Source organism: Lagopus leucura, unplaced genomic scaffold, assembly GCF_019238085.1.
Source record: "Lagopus leucura isolate 7727_CA_CO unplaced genomic scaffold, USGS_WTPT01 Super-Scaffold_100009, whole genome shotgun sequence".
Classification (NCBI taxonomy): domain Eukaryota; kingdom Metazoa; phylum Chordata; class Aves; order Galliformes; family Phasianidae; genus Lagopus; species Lagopus leucura.
This window is the reverse complement of record NW_024962266.1, coordinates 4,665,982-4,686,866: the sequence shown is the minus strand read 5'-3', so window position 1 is coordinate 4,686,866 and position 20,885 is coordinate 4,665,982. Positions and strand designations below refer to the sequence as shown.

The 20,885-nt window shown below is 48.7% G+C and overlaps 2 protein-coding genes across 7 annotated transcripts; both read left to right on the top strand.

Moving 5' to 3' along the window:
• Positions 1–6,775: 6,775 nt before the first annotated feature.
• RGS16 (regulator of G protein signaling 16) lies at positions 6,776–11,582 on the top strand. Of its 3 annotated transcripts, none has more exons than XM_042873702.1 (5): positions 6,776–6,902; positions 7,757–7,858; positions 8,489–8,550; positions 9,649–9,815; positions 10,312–11,582. In XM_042873702.1, exons 1-5 carry the CDS (start codon positions 6,823–6,825, stop codon positions 10,510–10,512), a joined length of 612 nt encoding a protein of 203 aa, XP_042729636.1. In that variant the 5' UTR covers positions 6,776–6,822; the 3' UTR covers positions 10,513–11,582. The 3 variants fall into 3 exon arrangements, with proteins under 3 accessions (XP_042729636.1, XP_042729637.1, XP_042729638.1); XM_042873703.1 differs by lacking the exon at positions 6,776–6,902 and adding an exon at positions 7,342–7,465; XM_042873704.1 differs by lacking the exons at positions 6,776–6,902; positions 7,757–7,858 and adding an exon at positions 8,039–8,331.
• A 3,472-nt stretch (positions 11,583–15,054) lies between these two features.
• RNASEL (ribonuclease L) lies at positions 15,055–20,493 on the top strand. Of its 4 annotated transcripts, XM_042873677.1 has the most exons (7): positions 15,068–15,147; positions 15,753–17,355; positions 17,690–17,778; positions 18,167–18,357; positions 18,460–18,583; positions 18,939–19,057; positions 19,931–20,493. In XM_042873677.1, the coding sequence occupies exons 2-7, from the start codon at positions 15,927–15,929 to the stop codon at positions 20,064–20,066; spliced, it is 2,088 nt and encodes a 695-aa protein (XP_042729611.1). In that variant the 5' UTR covers positions 15,068–15,147; positions 15,753–15,926; the 3' UTR covers positions 20,067–20,493. The 4 variants fall into 4 exon arrangements, 2 of the variants coding, with proteins under 2 accessions (XP_042729610.1, XP_042729611.1); XR_006179391.1 differs by lacking the exon at positions 19,931–20,493 and adding an exon at positions 18,686–18,831 and having other exon boundaries at positions 15,055–17,355; positions 18,939–19,027; XM_042873676.1 differs by having other exon boundaries at positions 15,056–17,355.
• The last annotated feature ends 392 nt before the right edge of the window (positions 20,494–20,885 follow it).

Here is a 20,885-nt window from a genome sequence, read left to right as displayed (position 1 = left end):
AAGCTATACATCATGCTTGGAGTTAGATGCACAGAGTCTGCTTGGATGCTAGAAGTCAACAGTATGTACAATAGGTAGTAAAGAGGTGTTGAGGGGTTTTGTAGGGACAGATAGGTGCAGATCATGATAAGGATGATTAGTGCCAGGTACCCTGAATGTGGCAGGAGGAGGTGAGGTGAGCTGCCTGCTATTGCTTCTCCTAAAGCTGGTACACCTCCGAGTGGGCTTTGCTGATGCTGACCTCTAGTGCCAGCCAGATTTTCAGCCAAGTGCCCATTGCTGCCGTTGTCACAGACAGCCAGATGGGGAGGAACCAGCAGAACCATAAGTTTCTATCTAGGAATGAGGGCAAAAAGCTCAGAAGTGAGGTCAGTGCCCAGGCTTGCTGGCAGAGCAGCATCTCTCTGCGTGCTCCTTCAGACTTGGGGCTGGCATCCTCACCAGCATGTGCCAGAAAGCTTCAAAGCGGCCCAAACCCTGTGAAACCCCAGCTGTTCTCCTTCTCCCATCCATCTGGGGAAGTGCTCTAAGCAGGCATTTTGTGATAGCCTTGCTGCAGCAAGTGATGGGATTTGTATCCCTGATGATGTAGGGAGTTTTTCCCCTTTACCTGGTGCCAGATAGCATCTCAAAAGGAAATGTCCCAGGGTGTACAGTGAAGCAAAGGTATTCTCTGAGGTGTTTGAGCCTGGCATGGTTATTTTTGCTGCTGCTCTTACAATTTGTCTCTCTTGCAGGAAAGCAGCCTGGTTATTTAAAGTAAATTTCTTTCCTTCTTTTTAATAAGCAATTGGCACCAGCTGCTGCTTTTATGCCAAATGTCAGTCTGAAGTGAATTAAAATAGGCAACTTATATCTCTTCCTCTTAAACCAGGGGCTGATTAAGGAAATAGTGACAGAGCCAAAGCCTTGAAAAGCACTGAATGATGACTAAGCCTCACCGAGGACAAATATCCTACCTTTGATTTGTCTCCCACTGAAGTGAAAGGAATATTCACATCTCACAAACCCCCTTTTCCCTCTCCATAGGCACACACCTCCAAAAACTCGGTCCTGTTTCAAGTCATGTCAGAGTGCCATCACATGAAAGGAAGGGAAAAAAAAACAGTGCCAGTCAAGTCAGCTCTGTTGACTCTGCTTGTGCTGGTGTGTATGCAGGCAGCCCCTCAAGTCCTTTGGCAGCAAAGGAAGGGTTTACAAATGGCCTTTCCTCACTTTATAGATTGCAGACCCAAAATCCAGGTGGGGATGCAGAAACCCAAATCTGCTCCAATTTCCTTTCTCCTGCTGTGGCTGCCAGCCAGGCTGGGGATTACTTCCATCCATTTTACGTGTCAGTGCTCTGATGGGTCCCTGCTCTCCACGCTGTGAGAGCGTGAAGGGCAAAGTCCCATGAGTTAAGCACAGGAGGGAAATGGGGGTGTAGGTGGGTGAGAGTGCATGTCAATTTGTGTCTGTGTTACCTTGTGTCTCCTTTTAGAGAAGCTTTTCTGAGACATAAATCTGCATGATAAAATAGGAGAATTAGGCATAAACAACAGACAGTGAGATTTTAGTGGTGTTGTGTTTTCCTCTTGTGTAGGTTTGACTAGTAATAGGAGATGTAAACTCTGCTAGGCTTCCAGTTACCCATAAGAGCACCTGTATCAAACTGAACTGAATGTTCACCGATAGACACAAAACCAAAATGTTTACAGCATTCAGAGCAATAGCAAAGCATACCTCATGCCAGCCCTGGAGTGCCTCTAGCTCGTCACTGCGACTCTCCCCTGTGGGCCTCCAGCTTCTCCCCCAAGCCCCTCTCTGGTTCTCAGTCCTGTCCCTGTGGCCATCCCTCCTCTTCCTCACCCTCACCTGAAGCACTCCTGTCCATGCCCTTCCCCTCCACCAGCACAAGCCTGGGTCACACTGCCTCTTGTTTGCATACCCTCTGTACCCGTGTCCATTTTTCCTTTCCTTCACTGGATGCTTGTCTTGCCTACACACCTACAGAGCTCCGAGTAGCTGTTCCTTGCGCATTATATAAGAAGAAAATGCTCCCCATCATTTACGCATCATCTTTCATCCCTGGGGCTGCTGCAGTTTTCTCATGTCTCAGTGCGGTGTATCTCTGGCATCGAAGCATTTTGATCCTAGAGTTGGAACGAACCCACGTGTTGCTGCTAGACCAGAAAGCTTTTCCCATCTGTGCACCCCCTGGGCTTTTCTCATCCCTGTGCCATGCTGTGTGCCCACTCGTGCTCCACGTGCTGCTGGGTGAGACGGAGCTGGGCTGCACTTGGTGCTCGCTGCTGGGCTGCTCCAGCATGGCTGCAGCTGTTTCCTCTGAGCTTCCTGATTAAACAAAACAGAGTGTAAATAAAGGTGTATTTGCTCAGTGAACTCGGTTGTTCTGCTCTGTGCTTCCTTTTGGCTTTACTGGAAGGATGCTTCTCTGGTTTGATGCTCCAGTAAATTCAGTGGGAGTTCAGGGAAATAAGTGGATGGGAGGGAGGTGGCAGAAGGGATGAACTTAATGCAGAAAAAACAGAGCTTTGCTGGCAAAAGGGCACAGGAAACCAGGCAGTGCCTGCTTCTGGAGCACCCGGTGCCTCCTGCAGCCCATTGCTGATACTGAACCTGCAGCACAGCAGATCTGGAGCTGATCAGCTTTGCACTCAGAGTGCAGTTAGTAGTGCTGCCCTGGAAGAAATGTTTTTATGCTTCTCTACCAGTGCCCAGCTGAAAAGTAATGGGGGGAAGGTGGCATTTTGTGTTGTTTATGCAGCCCTCTGTGGGATGCTGGTAATTAAAAAGCTCTCCCTGGGGTGGGTCCCTTTCTCTTAATTACCACGACTGAAGCATATCTTCCCATCTCTCTACAAGAAAAACCCATCAGACACTCAGAGTTCAGACTTCTCCTTAAGTTCCATCTTCTTTGGGATGACAGCCTCAAGGACCTGACCCCATCACCAAGCAAGGAGTGGTGTAAGGTGTGTGGAGGCATCACTGCGTGTGGCTCAGAGGAGATGTGGAGGGGAATGAATGTATGGGGTGACTTCAGAATAGGGCAGAAAAACTCTTTTCAGGTACAACGAAAAGAGCAATGTTTTTATTTGAATAAGTCCTGATGCTGTAACTGTCTCCTCTGTGTCTGGGAGCTGTGGTGCCACTGGGTGATGGAGCTGCTCGGGCAGGACATGGGGGTTCAGCCTGATTCCTTCCCTATGGGGAACGTGTGGGCTTGGGTTCAGTTGGGCCTTCCCTATCTATCAATTGCTTATTAGCTTCTAGGGTCACCTCCTTCATTAGCTGGAGGAACTCCTCACCCCGTCAGCTGTCTGAACAGACCACATCCCCACTGAGCCACATCACTGCACTGTGATGCATTGTTCACCTTTACTATATGGACATCATGAGGATGTGAAATAAACAGCCTGAGAACTACCTGTCAGGTTGGATGCATCCTGCTGTCCTACAGGTCACGCTGCCTTATGGCCATTGGGAAGGAATGCAGAAGCATGGAGTCATTTAGGTTGGAGAAGACCTTGGGGGATCCTTGGGGACCCCCCACCCCATGCCCCTCATTGACCACGTTCCTCAGTGCCACATCTCCATGGTTCTGTGACACCTCAAGGGATGTTGATCCCTCCACTCCATGGGCAGCTGTGCCATTCCATCACTGCTCTTTGAGAGAATAAATGTTTCCTGATATCCCTCCCTGCCCACAGGTGAGTGTTAGTTACATGGCCCATGCAGGGCTGCAGCCTCATTCAAAAAGAAAGCCTCAGCAAGCTTGTTTTTCTACAGGAATTGCTGCAGTGCAATTTATCACCCCCTCTGTTCTCTTCCTATCCCCACTTTGTTGACCCTAATGATCTTCTTTCATTGTTTTCTCTTTTCATCTGCAGCTCCTTTCCCTCTAAGCCTCTCCCTGAGCCAAACTGATTTGCATGCATCCAAGGGGAGAATCTGCCATTAGTGCCGCTCTGTCTCTGCTCTCCGTTAGGATATATTTAGCTGCTGCCTTTGTTGGTTTTTTTTTCATTTTTTTTTCCCTTGCTGTTCAGTGTCTTTACAGAGCAGGTGCTGGGATTGGAAAGGGAAGATTAAAAATACCTGCTGTCAGATACCTCTCCCTACACAGCTGTGCTTGCGTGCTGCACAAAGCGAGTGCAGGGGCAGAGTGGGTAACAGCTGCCCCTTGAAAGCCCCATTTGTAATTCTAATTTTTAATGATTTTTTTTTCTGTCTTTCAGTCATCCCTTTCCATGCTGCTATGAATTTCCAGAGCAATGATTCCCTCCAATGCTGTGTGTGAGGACAGAGTGCTTTTTTTTTTGGCTGGTAATCCATCCAACACCACTCTGTGCAGACATAGCCCTCGGGGCACGGCCTTCAGATATTAACCATCACGACTGCTGCTGCTCCCAGTCTGTTGGAAAGGAGTCAGGTGAATCAGCATCACCCTCCTGTGATGACCGGGACAGGCTGGTGCCATGCAAGCCCCACAAGAGGAAGAGAACATTTATAAAACCTCAGCAGGAAGGAAACCATAGAACCATCAGGGTTGGAAAAGATATCCAAGATTACCAAGTTCAGGCTTCAGCCTGACCTATGGAGACCCACAATTGTGCACACATGCATAAGCTCTTCCTCCCCTTCTCCCCTTACCTCCCATCCTTTTCTGTACCCTTCCCATTCCACCAAGCCACATGACTTTGCATTTCCTCCTCTGCTCGCATCCCTCAGCTCCTTCCCTTCTGCTCCCATTCTCCACGCCCAACATCTGTTCCCTATTTACCGTGGCTCCTCTTCCTTCTTCCACGTCTCTTCCAGCAAAAATACCTATAGGGAAATAGCAACGGGGAGGTTCTTATCAGCAGGGCTGGATGCTGGGACCTTGCTGGTGATGTGAGGGGCCATGCTGGTTCCACGGGTGGTGGGCTTCATGCTGCCAGTGTTGCAGCATGTTGATGGGAAAGCAGCCCAGCCCCGGGCATTGCAACACAGCTGGGTTTTTGTGTTCCAAAACAAGGGCTGATAACACAGAGCTGGACAAGGACTGGAGCTGCAGGAGGCTGCTAGGCTAAATGAGACAGGAAGCACATAATTAAATTAGATATTGAACAGAATGAAGACATCTGAGTACACACACGTAGTTGGGCTCAGAAGTTATTGCATAACCCTAATGAGGAGCTGTGCATTAGAAAATGTAGCACGGACCATCTCCCACGCTGGAGCTCACCCACTGAAGGGGAAAGTTCAAAACCTGCCCCGAGGCAGCAGGGCAGGGGCTCAGGTATAATTTTCCATGGCTTTGTGCATCTTCTGGCTGAGCAGCCTTGCTGCCCAAGAAGATGCAGCCTCCGGCTGGCTCTTGATTTTAGGTTTAGGTTGGATTTCGGGAAGAATTTCTTCCTGGAAAGGGTGGCCAAGCCTTGGAGCAGGCTGCCCAGGGAAGAGGGGGAGTCCCCCATCCCTGGGGTATTGAAGACATGTGTGGATGTGATACTAATGGACAAGGGCTAGTGGTGGGCCTCTATAGGTCAGGCTGAAGGTTGGACTTGGTAATCTTGGATATTTTTTCCAACCCTGATGGTTCTATGATTTCCCTCCTGCTGAGGTTTTATAAAGGTTCTCTTCCTCCTGTGGGGCTTGAAAAGCCCAGGCTCCCATTGCAGCCTTTTCCTAACATCTGACTTCCATCAGCCTTCTCTCACCTGAGCATTCAAAAGATGCTAGAGGGGACAAGGTATGTCTACACCTTATTTCTATGAGGAAAAGCAGTGGGGAGGAAGGGGCTGGAGCAACGTGACGGCTGGAACGTCAGGGCCAGTGATCATAGAACCACAGAACATCCTGAGTTGGAAAGGAAACAAGGATCATAGAATGGCTTAGATTGGAAGGGACCCCAAAGATCATCTAATTCCAAGTCTGCTGCCATGGTCAGATTTTCTCCTGTGAGCTCTGGCCATTACTATGTTGGATTGATGCTGGCAATGGGGCAGCAAGGCAGGAGGCAGCTTGGATTCATGAAAGATGCCTCTGCTGGCTGCTGAGTTGGTGCTAATGGGAGAAGCGTGGAGAAAGGAGAGGATGAGGAGTATCCATTCAGTTCCCATCTTCTTGTCTGTTTCTGTGTCTTAGTTTCAGTAGAGTTTCAGCTCTACTCTTTCCATCTTCAGTTCCCATTGGGATGCCCCTTTACCAGGTGTTTCCCCATGCTACGTTCAGTCTTTCATCTGTGCTCTTTCCCTCCCCTTCTCCCAGACAATCTGCGATGAAGAGACACGGGCAGACATCAGCCCTCATTTAACCAGCCTTGAACTTGGCCGTGATGCTCTTTGAGTAGTGCCAAAATGTCGCAAAGCTCTGCTCTGCACAGCAGCGTGGTGCCGGGGGGCTGCCATGGGGTCAGCAAGGTGTGCTGATCCCTGTGTTCCTGCTGCAGTGATGCCACCACGCCAGCCTTCACCGTGCGGGGATGAGGGTTTGGAGTCATCAGCCGGTGGGATGGTGCTGACTAATTGCTTGTCCCCTTCACCGTCCCCACGGTTACTCAGCAGGCTGCACACGTCGGTGGACGCAAGCCTGTTTTTTCCACTTATCGAGGAAGCAGTGCTGACTGTGAAGTTCAAGGACGAGCCTCCCTCCCCCTCCCTTTGCACCTACCCAAGCGGTTATCATCTCTGCTGGTGCCGAGCAGCTGTTGGTTGGCTGGAGGCTGGAGTGGAGCCGGGTACCCTCCCAGCCCTCCCGCCCCATATAAGCACAGCTCCTCGACGCTATTCCAGCCAGCAGCACGCAACGCAGAAGTACAGGTGGTGCTCAGAGGATTCAATGAGTTGCTGGATGCCTCGGTGCCCAGCTCTCAGCATGTGCCGACGATTGGCTGCGCTTCCTATCGTTTGCCTGGAGAGGTAAGGGGCTTTGCCACGCCACAGCGCTGGGAAGCAGAGGGTTAGCTGGAAAAGATGCTCCTGACGTTGGATCAGCCTCTGCTGATGTCTTGATAGAAATCAGGGTGCAGATTGCACTGAACTCACAGCTAGGGACAGCTGCAGGATTTGTTGTGGTTCCCAGGGAGGGATGTAGAGCTAAAACACATAGGCTGCCCCACACCTTGCCGTGTGCACATACGATGTTTATTCTGCCGTCTCCATCTCAGCACAGGTAGGCAGCAGCACTGCTTTAATTGAGGCGCTCACAGCACTCGGTGACATCCTGCCAAACATGGCTACGAAGCCGTGCAATGCTGGTGCCCTGACATTTAAGCACTTATTTTTGCACGGGCGCTCTGGGATGCCAGCAGGAGCTGCAGGACACAAATAGCAGCAGGGCTGCGCGCTGCCAGAGGACCCAAGGGAGAGGAGTGGATTTAGCAGCAGCTCCTGCCCTGTTGCTGCAGGACACCCGGTGGGGACTCATCTGGCTCTGAGTTGGCACAGCTGCCCTTGTGCTGTCCAAGTCCCCGAGGCATGGGGTAGGTGACAGCGGCATCTCTGTGGCACCCCCAAAAAGCAGGGGAGCAGCTGTGACAGCACAGCATGGAGATGCTCCCTCTCTGCTGAGCAGAAGGCGAGTGCTGTGATTTTTCCAGCTCGCTGCAGAGCACGGTTGCCAGGGAGCAGAAAAAGCCATTAGGGGACTGCTTGTTGTATGCAGCAGAAAGCAAGAAAGGAGGAGAGAGAGCTACCCCTGCAAACATGGGATTGCAAACAGGGATGGTGGTGGCGATCCCCACATTCCAACCTCTCCACTTCCTCCCTTCCAGAGCCAAGGAACTCAAGACCCGCTTGGGGATCCTGCTGCATAAACCGGAGCTGAGACACGGCAACGGGGCAGCAGGCAAGCTGCAGCTGGGCTCCAGGCGGAGGTAAGCTGAGGCTGCAGGTCCCCTTGGACTGGGCTGTCCCTGGGGATGCTCTGCTTGGCGGGGAGGATGCGGTTCTGCTCGTCCTGGCGGTCCCGCCCCACTGCCTGCCACGTCCCAGCTCCACCAGTTATAAAGTCGGGTTGGAGAGGGATGCACCGGCAATAGGCAGAGTGGGGGCTTTGCATCAAGTTGGAAAGCCAGAAGGCTCCCACAGGTGCTGGTACCTCAAACCTGTGCCTGAGTCTCCCAGGGAATGCATACAGCATTAAAAACAAAATACTGAACCTTGCGGCTGTTAGCCAGGCACCTGCATGCAGAGGGGGCTCTGCTGGGCTGCTACTGGGGAAAAGGGCTCTACTGAGCATCCTCTAGAGGAGACTGCCCAGCCAAAGCTGCACTATGGAGCTGAGGTCTGGTGAGCCATCGGGGAATGTAAAAGAAAGAGGAAAAGAGAAAGGAAAGAGGGCTCACAGGTAAAGGATACTGGGGTCTCACTGTGGCTTTCTGCTGGTGCTGCTGCTTCTCTTCTTGTGCTGTCTCATCGTGAACTGCTTTAATGAAGTGCTCCCATCTTTTGCTGGCAAGATGGCAAGCCTCATGTCCTGTTGTTTTTTGTTTCTTTTTTTGCAGAGACTCCTCACGAGAAGTGCTTGAGTGGAGGGAATCCTTTGACCAGCTCCTCAAGAGTAAAAGTGAGTCAGATTTTGTTTTTTCCTCTTTATAAGAGCATGTAGGATGTATCCTGGAGCCAGATCTCCTCCTCAGTTAGCTGCTGTAGAAACTCGGAAGATGCCCCCATGCTCAGTGTGCAGCCAGGTCCCTGTGGCTTTACCCTTCCCTTCTGGCTGGATGTTTTTGGGGGGCAGAAGTGCTGTCTCACAGCTTTGTGGGCCAGGAGCAATGCCGCAGGCATGCTGAGAGGTGGCATGTACCTTTCCATTACATTCTCTGGGCTCATGTCTGCTGCCCATGTAATTGCTTTCACGCAGGATTTTATTGCTTTGGAAAACATTGCTGTCCTCTGTCTGCCCATCCTATACCTCTCCTATGGCTCTTACACGGAGAGAAGGCGTTCAACCGCTGTGCTGAGATGCACACCTCCATTTTCCTCTCCAAAATTCATGGCAGTTTATACAGTTCATGTAAGGCATTGTACCCGTAGGGCCAGCAAGGAGACCAAATATGAACACAAAAGTATTTGTCTGCTTGAATTTATTCCATGGCAACAGACAGTCCTTCCACAGTGCTAGTCTAGGGCCAGGCATCTTTTTCCAGCCTTCGTCATGTGCTGTGAAGGTTAGCAGCTTTGTTACTTATCGTTACTCAATAAATACATTCCCCCAAGCCTGGTTCCCTGCTGCAGGCGCTTCTCCCATACTCCTCAGCATCTCATTCCCCTAAATCCCAGCTGAGAAATAAAAATAAAGCCATCTCTCCTTGATTCCCGCAGGCATACTCATATCTCAGCAGATTTTCCCTTCGTAGAATTAGCTCTTTTCCGAAACTGTAAAGAAACCACTCTAAAGACTCATTACAGAAAGGTCAGATAAATAAAACTGGAGGATTATTTGTCTGTGGGAAAGGATTTTATTGGAGCCTTAAGGCCAATTAGCAGAGGTTCAGAGGCTGGAGTTTGTCCAGAGGGAAAGGAAATCCACAGATCCTGTGGTATGGTCTCCCAGGGAGATGGTGGGCAATGCCACATCCAGCAGCCCCATCACTTCCCAGTGATGGGGTCCTGATGTCTTCTTCCCCTCCAACTCCACTCACTGCCTGTCCCTCTGTTGCAGATGGGGTGACTGCCTTCCACACCTTCCTGAAGACTGAGTTTAGCGAGGAGAACCTGGACTTCTGGCTGGCCTGCGAGGACTTCAAGAAGACCCGCTCCAAAACCAAGCTGGCCTCCAAAGCCAACAGGATCTTTGAGGAGTTTGTCCAAAGCGAGGCACCCAGAGAGGTGAGAGCTGACCCTGTCTCTGCTGTGTGGCACTGGATGGGAAGGGGAATGGATAAAACATCCTAAAATATCCAATGGGTTTTGGTAGATGCTGTTTCAGCTCAGTGGGAAGGTTTGGCCTCATTCACCTGAGCTTTCCAATCTCATGTGGTGACCCAAAATGAAGGTCATTTTGGTCAGGTGTAAAAGCCTGCGAGTTTCATACGAGGAAAAGTTTCTTCTCAGAAGGAATGGTGAAGCATTGGCACAGGCTGCCCAGAGAGGTGGTGGAGTCACCATCCCTGGAGGTGTGCAAAGGAAGGGTAGTTGTTACACTGAGTGACACGGTCTGAGCAGTCAGAGGCACGGGTTGATGGTGGGTCTTGATGATCATAGAGGTCTTTCCAACCATAATGATTCTATGACCCTGTGTCTTCATCCTCATTAGGAGAAGCCTGCTCCTCTCCCCACACTGGCCAGCACTAAGCTAACATTTATGGGCACTCCTTCCTCGCAGGTTAACATTGACCACGAAACCAGGGAGATCACCAGGAAGAACCTCACAGGAGCCACCTCCGCTTGCTTCAACGAGGCTCAGGCAAAGACCCGCACCCTGATGGAGAAGGACTCCTACCCCCGCTTCCTGAAGTCAGCCTCCTACCAGGACATGACCAAGCAGGCTGCCAGCCGCAGCATCAACAAGCGCTTGCACACCTGACCCATGCCCAGCACCAAACCCGCTCCGGATGGGCACCGAGGGCCTGGTGGTGGATTTTTGGCTGAAATCCCAGCCTTCCAGCAGGACGCCCAGGACCTTCAGTGCTCCCACTGAGGCTGCCCTACGGAGAGGCCTTCCCACCCCACTGCCGGTGGTCCCGTTGTTGGGCTGCACAGGGTTGAAGCCATCCATGTTTCAGCAAGAAGAGCGGTGGGCCAGGGAGCAGCACGGCCTTAGCAATGACTTTTCTATCCTTTCCTTAAGCTTTGTGGCCTGCAGGCTGCACCTGAACTTAGGCCACAGGCATTTTTGTTATTGTTATTATTTATTTTGTGGCTATTGTTATGATATATTTATGAGAAGAGCACTGCTCAAAGCATGCGCACATCCCTTGCTTGGAGGAGCTTGTAAATTAATTTATTTTGGGTATTGCAGCACTTAGCATGCCTCCCACGGCTTCTGTATAATAACTGCAAGGGAGAAAAATAGCTTTGTAATGCATCTGTGGAGCAAGGTACGCAAATAGCAGCAGGGAGAGCTGCACCGAACTGGGTCTGAGGTTCCTGGGAGCATGGAGGACCATTGATGGCCATAAAAGGATGCTTTGCAGTTCGTGCCATTTCCCTTTTTTTGCCCTTAAATAGAGCTCTGTGGCCGGCACCTCGGCACATGGGCTAGCAGCTTGTTCTAGGCAGAGAATAGCAGAGCAGAAGGGCACTTTGAGTGTTGAAAACTTATTTTTAAATCACTTAGGAGGTAAAAGCTGTGTTTACAGTTTGGTTTACAGTTGGGTCTGGTGTTGCCCTGGCCGGTCTGCAGCTGAGGAACCCCAAGGACCAGTTTAAGGATGTTTCTCTGAGTCCTCTTCCCGCTTCTACCTCTGAGTCTGGTGGGTCCCAGCTGCATTCATGGGGCTATTTGAGCTGTTTTGTTATTTATTATTTACTTTTACAACTGGAACCACCTTCGTTGTGTTACCGAAGTGAACGGCATACAGAGGTCCATTTTTGCTACAAACATGATGTCATGGTTACAAAATAAAACACAAAGAGGGCAATGCTGTGACACCATTACTGGTTGTGGGCTTTTCATTGATCTTCTCTTGCAGCCTCTGGGGGGCCGTTACAAAGCACACATGTAAGGAAAGCTGCTTGTGGTTCGTGGCTTGAGGCCACCTACAGCCCCTTTAAAACTTGTGACCTAAGAAAAACAGCAAGGGAAGGGGAAACCTGAGAAGAGTAAAACTTCCTCGTGGTACCAGGAAGGGTGTTGGAAATCACCCAATTCCTGCTGAGAACATATTGCCTCCCAAGGTCCAGGATGCTTCATCCAAGTGCTGCCCCAAATAACAACCAAACCAAGCATGCCTTTAAACCTCCAACTTTCTAATTATTGCCTGTATGGAAGGCAAAATGAGCTGTATTGAGGAGGGCACGAGTGCAGGAAGTGAGGAAGAGTTGTGTTGCAGATAATGGGCACTCAGATCCCGAGGCAATGCTGCTAACACAAGTGGGTCACAACCATTGCAGTGATGTTTGCAAGCAACAGCCTCCATAACAAACACTCCTGTCTCTTCTGGCATGGCCACACATTCCAAAGATCACATCAGCTCTTCTTCTACAATTGTCGTGCACCTGAATGGAGGAAGAGAGATGAAGCTGCCCACCTTATCTTTTGTTCAAGAATTGAGGTGAAATATAGCCAGCATGTGTTTAAATTAGCCAGAAATAAAGACTCCAAGAGCAACAAATGGCACTGAGGCAAATAGAAACAAAATCACATCCATTTGATTTGCAGGGCCTAACAAAAAAAAAAATTTCTTGCACACTTTAACATCAATTCAAATGTGACTTTCTACTAAAAAAGTCAATTTGGCAAAAAAATTAAAAAAAAAAGGTCAAATTGGCATTGTTTCATTTCACAAAGAGAAAACTCCATTGACAAAACCACATGCTTGCATCTAATACATCCTTCACTGCTGGCAAAACCCCAGGCTCATATAACAAAGCCTTGGGGAAAAAAAAACCAACAAAAAAACCCTCAAACCACAGACCCCCCTTGAGAAAGCAGAGCTGAAGCCTCCCATAAACCATGGTCAAAGTTTCCCAGGGCAATGTCTGGGAATTTGGGATCAGATTCTGATATGTGACTGTATGCATTCGTCCATTATGTATTATGGAAAGACAACCTGCAAATAAATGCTACAACATGAAGGGCAGTATTCCTGCTTTCTGGCACTGCAGGGTGCTGGGCTCTGCAGCCATATGCTCCATGCTGGCTCTGATGTGCTGCAGCTGTAACCCAGGCACAACTGGTGGGGAAGGGCAGGGGGTGGGAAACAGATGGGAGAAGCAGTGCTGGGATCCCCCTCCCAGCTGGGGAAATGCATTTAAGTCTATGTCCTCAGGTTGGGTGCCTGTTTGAAGTACTTTGGGTGCCTTCAGTGGATCTGTTCTGCTCTTCTTGTCCATGCACTGTGGATGGTGACCTGCTTGGTGGGGTACTTTTATGCCTGGGTGTTTTGCTCACCTCTTCGTGAGCCCATTTGCTATGGATGTGCTGTTTAGACTTGGTTTTCTTTGTACTGGTGAGAACAGAGCAGCAGCCCAGAAGGGAAGCAAATATAGATAGGAAGTGTAGCAGTGCTGCAGAATGAGCTTTGGTTAGTTCTTCAGGCTGGATATTGGGAAACATTTCTTCTCTGGGTGGTGATGAATTGGCATAGGCAGCCCAGGGGAGTGGTGGGGTCACCATCTCTGGGGGTGTTCAAGAAATGGGGAGCTGTGACACTGAATGATATAGTAGGCAACACTGGGAATCAATGGATGGTTAGACTAGGTGTTCTTAGAGGTTTTTTCCATCCACAGTGATTCTGTATTCAGAGCTCCACCTGCCACAGTTCAGGACACATCTTCCTGTAGGCTATTTTCCAGTGCTCTGCTCCAGCATGGTAGCGTGGCCAAGCATACAAATCCTTGGATGTTCTTAGTTAGAAATATAATAAGGAAGGAAGTACAAAGAACACGAAAAAAAAAAGACCCATCCTTACTATTCTTAGCTTCTTTAAAAATTATTTTGACTTAGCAGGCAATTTCTGTTGTCATCTTTTAGCTCATGTTTATTTGTGGCCAGTGCGTGGATGCTATCTCAAGGGAGAGCTGCAAACTGGGTGTGTGTCCATCAGCATGGAGGAACAGGAGGACTTGCATCACTGTGTGCTTTGTCTCCCTGCTTGTTGTGTCCATAACCCATCTTCTGAGCCCTCTGCTTTGCTGGTGTGCAGGCATACAACATCATAGCCATCACTTTTCCATCCTTTGGCTGCTCCTTGTCCTCAGCTTGGCTTTTTCTTTTTGTGGTCCTAATGCTACTGTCATGCTGTGAAGCTGAGCTTCTGCACTGCAGCCCCAAAAAAGCTGTTGTAGTGTTGGAGACATCCTGAGACTGTCTCTGTCTTGCTGGCAATAATGCTGTTTACAAATGGTTTATATTGTGGCTAACAATTTCTGATGGTGCATCTGTCAGAACTGGCTCCCTTTCATCTTTATGCTATTAAACAGCAAACTGCTTTAATGTAGTTGGGTGGCATTGGTATTTTTGTGTTGTAAATTGGATTATTATTTTTTTTAATAATAGGTTGTAAGGATCATGCTCAAAGAGCTGCAGTGCAGGCCTGCTTCAAGCCAAAGATGACTCTTCAAAAAAGGCTTCTGGACCATAAATAAGCACAGGCTGTCCAGGAGGGTGGTGGGGGTTACTGTCCCTGGAGGTGTTCCAGAACCATGGAGGTGTGGCACTGAGGGATGTGGGCAGTGGGGATGGTGGGAGTGAGTTATGTTTGGACCTGATGGTCCCAGAGGTCTTTTCCAGACTTAATGACTCTTTGATAGTTGGACAGCTGGACTGAAAATGCCTGTGCTATATATATCCACTGGCCAACAGCTTGGAAATCATAGAGCTATGGCAGAGTTGCCCGCAGTTAACTAAAAGTTGGTACTCCCTTGAGTGAAGAAGCTGTGCTGAATCTGTAGCAGGCTACCTTGTGTGGTGTCGTAGGAGGGGAAGATTTAAAAGGTGATCCTGGGGTGACAGCCATCAAGAATGATGTAGGGGGCAGTTGCCTTCTTCCAACATGGCTTGGTGATCCCCTGGGTGAGACTTAGGAGATTCTGTTTGGTCATGAGAATGGAACCTCGCAAGCAGGTTTGCAGACCTCTACTGTACCCTGAAAGTGTCCCCAAACACACCTCCCAAAAGCTTGTTCTTCTCCTCCAAAAGTCAGCACAATCCTTCCAGGTTCTGCTCCATCCTTTGGGAGCTTGTTCTTGGCAAAGCTGCTCCCTGGCTCTGGAGCTGTCTTAAGCTGTTACTGGGCTTGCAACTGATTAGAGGATCCTGTTCTTGTCTGCCTGGAGCTGGTGGTTATGGCTGACAATGTGTGACTGCAGGCAGGGCTGTGTGACTTGGCGTGTCCTCTGGCTGAGAGCCAGTGGGATGGGCCAGAAATGCTTCACACTCCTTTGGGCGGGCTGTTCTGCATCTCGGAAGAGGAAGAAGAAGAAAAAAGGGAAGGACAGACATAGATCTCCATTTTGCATGCTTTTCCTCTCCTCTTTCAATTTCCAGGGCTTGCAGGTTCTTGCTGGTGGTGGGACACTTGATGGGGCCCTGTTGTGCTGGAGGGGTGGGGGTGTGTCAGTGAAATACAGTGTTCAGTTACTGCTTTGTGGTTTGGGGAAGAGAGGGTGGGAGCCATACTAGAATGGGGTCTTAGTCTTTCCCGAGGGTACACTGCTGTGAATTTAAACTTTGGCTTCTTGCATAAAAACTGCTCTGCCCCTTTTCTGATTAGTTCAGATTAATTATCTAGGATTCTGCTTGTTAGGCAGGAGAGTGCCAGTTTCTGCCTGCATCTGTGTTCTCCAACTGGATGGGGAGAACATCAGGGACCAGCTTACTGGATAACCTGCAGGAAATCCATCATTACTTTACTAACAAGAACATGCTAAATTCACCCCATCCCTTCATTCAGATGTGCCTGCTTGTGTTGTGGCCAGTGAAATGGGGCAAGCAATGAGGATGAGTGGGGAATGTGTCCCCCAGTAAATGTTGTAGTCATGCTTGTTTCAGCTAGCATTGGCATTGCTATCCTTAGTTGCTCCTCTCACATCTGCAAGGCATCAGTGTGAACGATTAGGTTTCATGGCTTAATAAAATAGGGTCTTTTGCTTATTAATTAGGTGAAGACCATGAAGCCAATATCTCACCTAGTGCATTCCATCAGCCAGACCTGGAGCATCCCTCATGATGAAGACACTGAGTGTTGACTTAACCCGTTCTTCACTGAGATCTCTGGATCTTTGATGTTTGCTTGGTGAGGAACACCAGGGTACAGAGTCCTCCCTGTGATCATCATGGAGCCCAGAGCCCACATTCAGAAGGAGGCATCTAGCATGCAGAGAGCAGAAAACATTGCCTCTGAGTTAAATGATGCTTTGCGATATGGCCAGAGGGAAAAGGTACTGGAGCTGCTGGAAAATGGGGCAGATGTGAACTCCAAAGTAGAATTTGGATGGACACCGCTTCAAAGTGCTGTGCAATCTGGTGACAAGGAGATGGTCCAACTTTTGCTGGCCAAAGGTGCATGCCCACACACCAGGAAGGATAACGGTGGCACTGCGTTTATTGAGGCAGCGATGGTGGGAGACGTGGAAATACTGGAGCTCCTTTTCGGTTGTGGGTTTAACGTTAATGACAGTGACGATAATGGATTCACTGCTTTCATGGAAGCTGCTTTGTATGGGAAGGAGGAAGCCTTGAGGTTCCTGCACAGCAAAGGAGCAGATGTGAATTTGAGGAGGACAGCCAGTGAGGAGAAGAAGAAACTGAGCAAGGGAGGGAAGACTGCACTGATGGATGCTTGTTTGGGAGGCCACTTCTCAGTGGTAAAAACTCTTATCCAGGAGATGGGGGCTGATGTGAACATTTGTGACAATGAAGGTAGGAACGCTTTGATCCATGCCCTCAAGGATAATGTAAGGGGAAAAAATGAGTCAGATGTCTTTGAAATAGGCCGTTTCCTGCTGGAACGTGGTGTTGATGTCAACTGCAAAGATGAAGCTGGCAAAACTGCCCTCATTCTAGCTGTGCAAAGGAAGAATACAAGTTTGGTGGAAGCTCTGTTGGACAGGGATGACATAAAAATTGATGAAGCAGGTGAGGATGGCCAAACAGCTCTGGCGGTGGCTGTAGAGAAAAACACATATGATATAGCGGAGATGCTGTGTAAGAAAGGTGCAAGGACTGACATTGGGGAACTTGTTGCTGTTGCAAATAGGAACCGTGCTAGCGAAATGGCATGCCTTCTTCTGAAGTATAACACCATGTTTGTTCCAACAAAACCTGACAAGTGGGAGCCAAAGAGCAAACGTTGGAGGCACCAGTTGCAAAGTCTTCATAAGATGTATCGCCCCATGATTGGCAAATTAAAAGTATTTCAGCACACCTCTCAGAGAATTCAGGACAACATCTACCTTGGGCTCTATGATGAGATGGAGGTGGCAGTATGGATACACCACCGTGCAGAAGGTGTCAAGGAGAAAACATTCCTTGGCCAATGTGGGAGCTGTGAACATCTACTGAAGCTCTTCCAATCTGAGCAAGAAAAGGGCTGCATGTATTTGTGCTTCCCTCTCTGGGAGAAAAACCTCGAAGAACATCTGCAGGACCCGGAAGACCAAAAGGATCCCAAAGGCATCCTGAAGATGATCTTCCAGGCAGTGAGAGAGCTGCACTCACTCGGGTTTGCTCACCAGTCTCTGCATCCCAAGAACTTCTTGATAGGTTGGTTGGTTTTTGTTGTTCTGGTGGGTTTTTTTTGTTGTTGTTGCTTTTTTCCTGTTGCCTGACACCTCCCATCCTAAGCCAGATATGAAAGACCGGTGCAGATGAGTTCATGCAGAGTGGCATTAGTTCTCTGCATCAGCACAGATGTGTTCCAGATAGTCCTGGGGGAGTGAATAGAGTAGCTTTCATGTCTCATTAGATCTGCTCGCATTTCTGGACTTTGCATATAGCACAACCCACAGCAGTCTCTCCAGAGATCTGTTTTCTAAAGAAAGCAGTGACAAGCTTGTATCAATGTTCCTCACTTGTTAACATTCTCTTTCTTCCCCAGATTTAGGTGGCAAAATTTACTTGACGGATTTTGATAGCACCAGAAAGCTGACTGAAGGCAAAACTGAAGTTATCAATAAAGACTTAGAGGTAACTTCCATCCTAATCAGTGTACGGTTTCAAGCCTCAGGATATTTCTGATGCTTTCTTTTGCTGATTTCTAGGGGCATCTCTTGTGCATCCTCAACTAGAAGATGTGTTGCTTTTGGGGCAAGCCCATGTCACAGTAGACCACATATGAGAATGGCAGTGATTGGGATGTGAGGCTTGGGCTGGTTCTGGGACCCAGCCCTTGGATCTGGATTATGGTGTTTGCCCCATCTCATTGTGCACAAACCTTCAGAGTTTCTATCCATATATATTTGCCCAGTTGTGCACACCTGCAGACCCATGCATACATTCTGCTCACTTAGGAATACTGGTCCCAGTTCTTCCATTTGGTAAGAACCTTCACACGTCTTGATTTGTTTCTTTGCAGAACCTCAGCAAGCTCATGCTGTATGTTTTAACAGGGGGTAGGAAACCCCTTAACGAAGTCAGTACCAAGGATATGGATGCGGGTTCCATGGATTATGAGGAGGCTTTGGACCTTATTGATAGCCTGGCCTCTCATGATGAACGGGGTTTGGAAGATCTGAGCGAGCACCCCTATTTCTGGAGCAAACAGAAGTAAGCCCTAAGAGCACAAAGACAAGTTGTTTGTGCAGGATTTGCCTGCAATGCTGGGAATGGTGTTAGCTGTTGCAGCTAATGAAGGTCCTTGTTCTGCAGGAAGTTCAATGTCCTAAAGAATATATGGAATAAAATCAAAGATCTGACTGATGATGATAAAGAGGATGCTTTTAACACTCTTAATGCTGGAAAACCTATTCTTTACCCAAACTGGATTAAGCAGGTAAACCTCTCGTCTTTGGGTTGGTGTGAAGTTGGAGCTAGATCTTCAACCAGAAGTTTTCCTCAGCTGGACCAAGACTCTGGATTCTCTCCTCCTCTCTAGACCTGTAGATGTTTATAATCAACCGTGCCACGTTGACAGTCCTAATATGAATGCTATGCCTCAGCCAGGCAGGATCAGGGAGTCTGTATGGTGTGTTTCCTGCAGAGCTCATGTTGGTCAAGTGCCACAGAGTGCAGCCATGCAAGGTGATGTCTCTGCAGAAAGGCAGGAGTTGTGATAAGTAAAAGCAGATGTGCTGCTTTCATGGTGTGTGTGAAAGGCAGGGAATAAATAAGCTATAATCTTATTTCAGATTGATCGAGAGATTCTGCGCATCATGACGACTGTCAATGGTAGAAAAAAATTCTACGAGAAAAACATTGCACACCTACTGAGATTCATCAGAAATCTGGATGAGCACCCTAATAAGAGGTACGTGTTCACATGCTTGTCCCTGACACGGTTGTTTTGTTGGATATCTGTAAGTGTCAGTGAGTTTGAGAGCAAAATCTTCTTTAGAAAGGAGCCTGGGATATGGGAGGAAGTTCACTAAAACTCATTTTTTCAGGGGTTGCTTCCTTTGACAGCACAGTAGTGTATATAGGGTTGTGTAACACCACCTGAGGGTGAGAATTAAGCTCGCTCACAGGATTAAACTTCAGATTTTGAAGCAACATCTGGCTCCCAGATTTGTATCATCCCTTCCTTGTACTTCGAGGTAGCCTCCTTACTGCTTGCTTCTATTTCCAAAGTGCTGATGTTACTGAGCTGAGGCAGCTTGAATCATGGAATCATTAAGGTTGGAAAGGCCGCTAAGATCATCAAGTCCGACCGTCTAACCACCAACCCATGCTCTAACCATGCCACTCAGTGCCCCATCTACCCTTCCCCTGAAAACCTCCAGGGATGGTGAATTCACCACCATCCTGGGCAGCCAATGACTCATTCAGTGCTTCTGAAGAACTGCTGGACTGCCTAATCCTCTAAAACCACGGGCGTTTCACATCTGAGGCCACAGGTCTCTGGTGACACAGGCTTTAACTCCAAGTCATGCTTTCACCAAGGCTCTTCTGTGGCCAGCACTGGTCTTCTGTGAAGATGCAGGTGGAGGTGCTGTAGAAATGGCAAAAAGGTAGAGTGCAGGTCTTAGGGAAAGCATGGAAAAGTTGCAGCTCAAGGATTCGTAGGAAACCTTCAGAATGGCTTTTTCTCTGCAAGGGAGGAATTGAGGCATCATGGGTTCCTTGGATGTTCTTTTATAAACCTTTTATTTTCTTGTTTTATTTTTTGTTCTTTCTCCTTCAGGATCAGTGAAATAGCAGGAGACCATGCTGAGTATTTCCTGAAGCTTTTTCCAAAACTGACCATTCATGCCTACAACCGTTTACGCCGGCATCCCAGGTACAGTCACTTCATAGACTTTCAGGACCCTTCTTCATAGGAGCCCGTTGCCTCGCCTCCCATGGATGATCCCACTTTCTCTGCCTCCTTCAGCTGCAAAAGAGTTGAAGAAGGTGGGTAAGGACATGAGAGCATAGGCAGGGGCTGAGCACAGAGGACTTGGTCTGAGAAAATGGAATATGGTTCAGGAGATGTGTCTGGTACAGGAACCATGGGCCTGGGAGAGGAGCCAAGCTGACTGTTAGGTCAGTGACTTCTCCATCCTTCTGGGCTTTACCCCTTGGAGATGGAAACCTTGTGGCATCTTCACTGTCCCAGGGGTTGCTTGTTTCTCTGTTAATAGGAGGTGGCACAATGCTTACATAGTGCTTATGGAATATTTTCTCATTCAGGGCTTTTAATGCTATGAAAAACCGACTGGTGTTCTATTAGCCTGTACAGAGCCAAACCGGGAATAAACTTCTTTGGAAAACTGACATCTCCTATGCTCTTCTATGAATGAGGTACCCCACCCCTCCCTGAGGGAGGAAAGCATTCTGAAGCTGTACTGGCACTGAAGGCTTCCTCTCCTTGGGTGCATAACATCTCTTGGGGGATGGGCTGTATGGAGGACTAATTGTTGCTTTGCTTTCATGGGATGAGGATTTCATGCCTGAGTTGATGTGTAAAGGTGAATCAATGCTTGCGTGCTCTTGTGTACATGCAAAATTCAGAGTGGGTGTGTTTGACCCATCTCCTCTACTAGGGAGTGACTGTCAGAATGCATCACTGAGCCCCGTGCATCTGCTTAGCTGTGTGTGCTGATATCTTTACGTGTTTGCAAACCAGCAGGCAGTACTGTGCGTGAGCCTGATTGCCA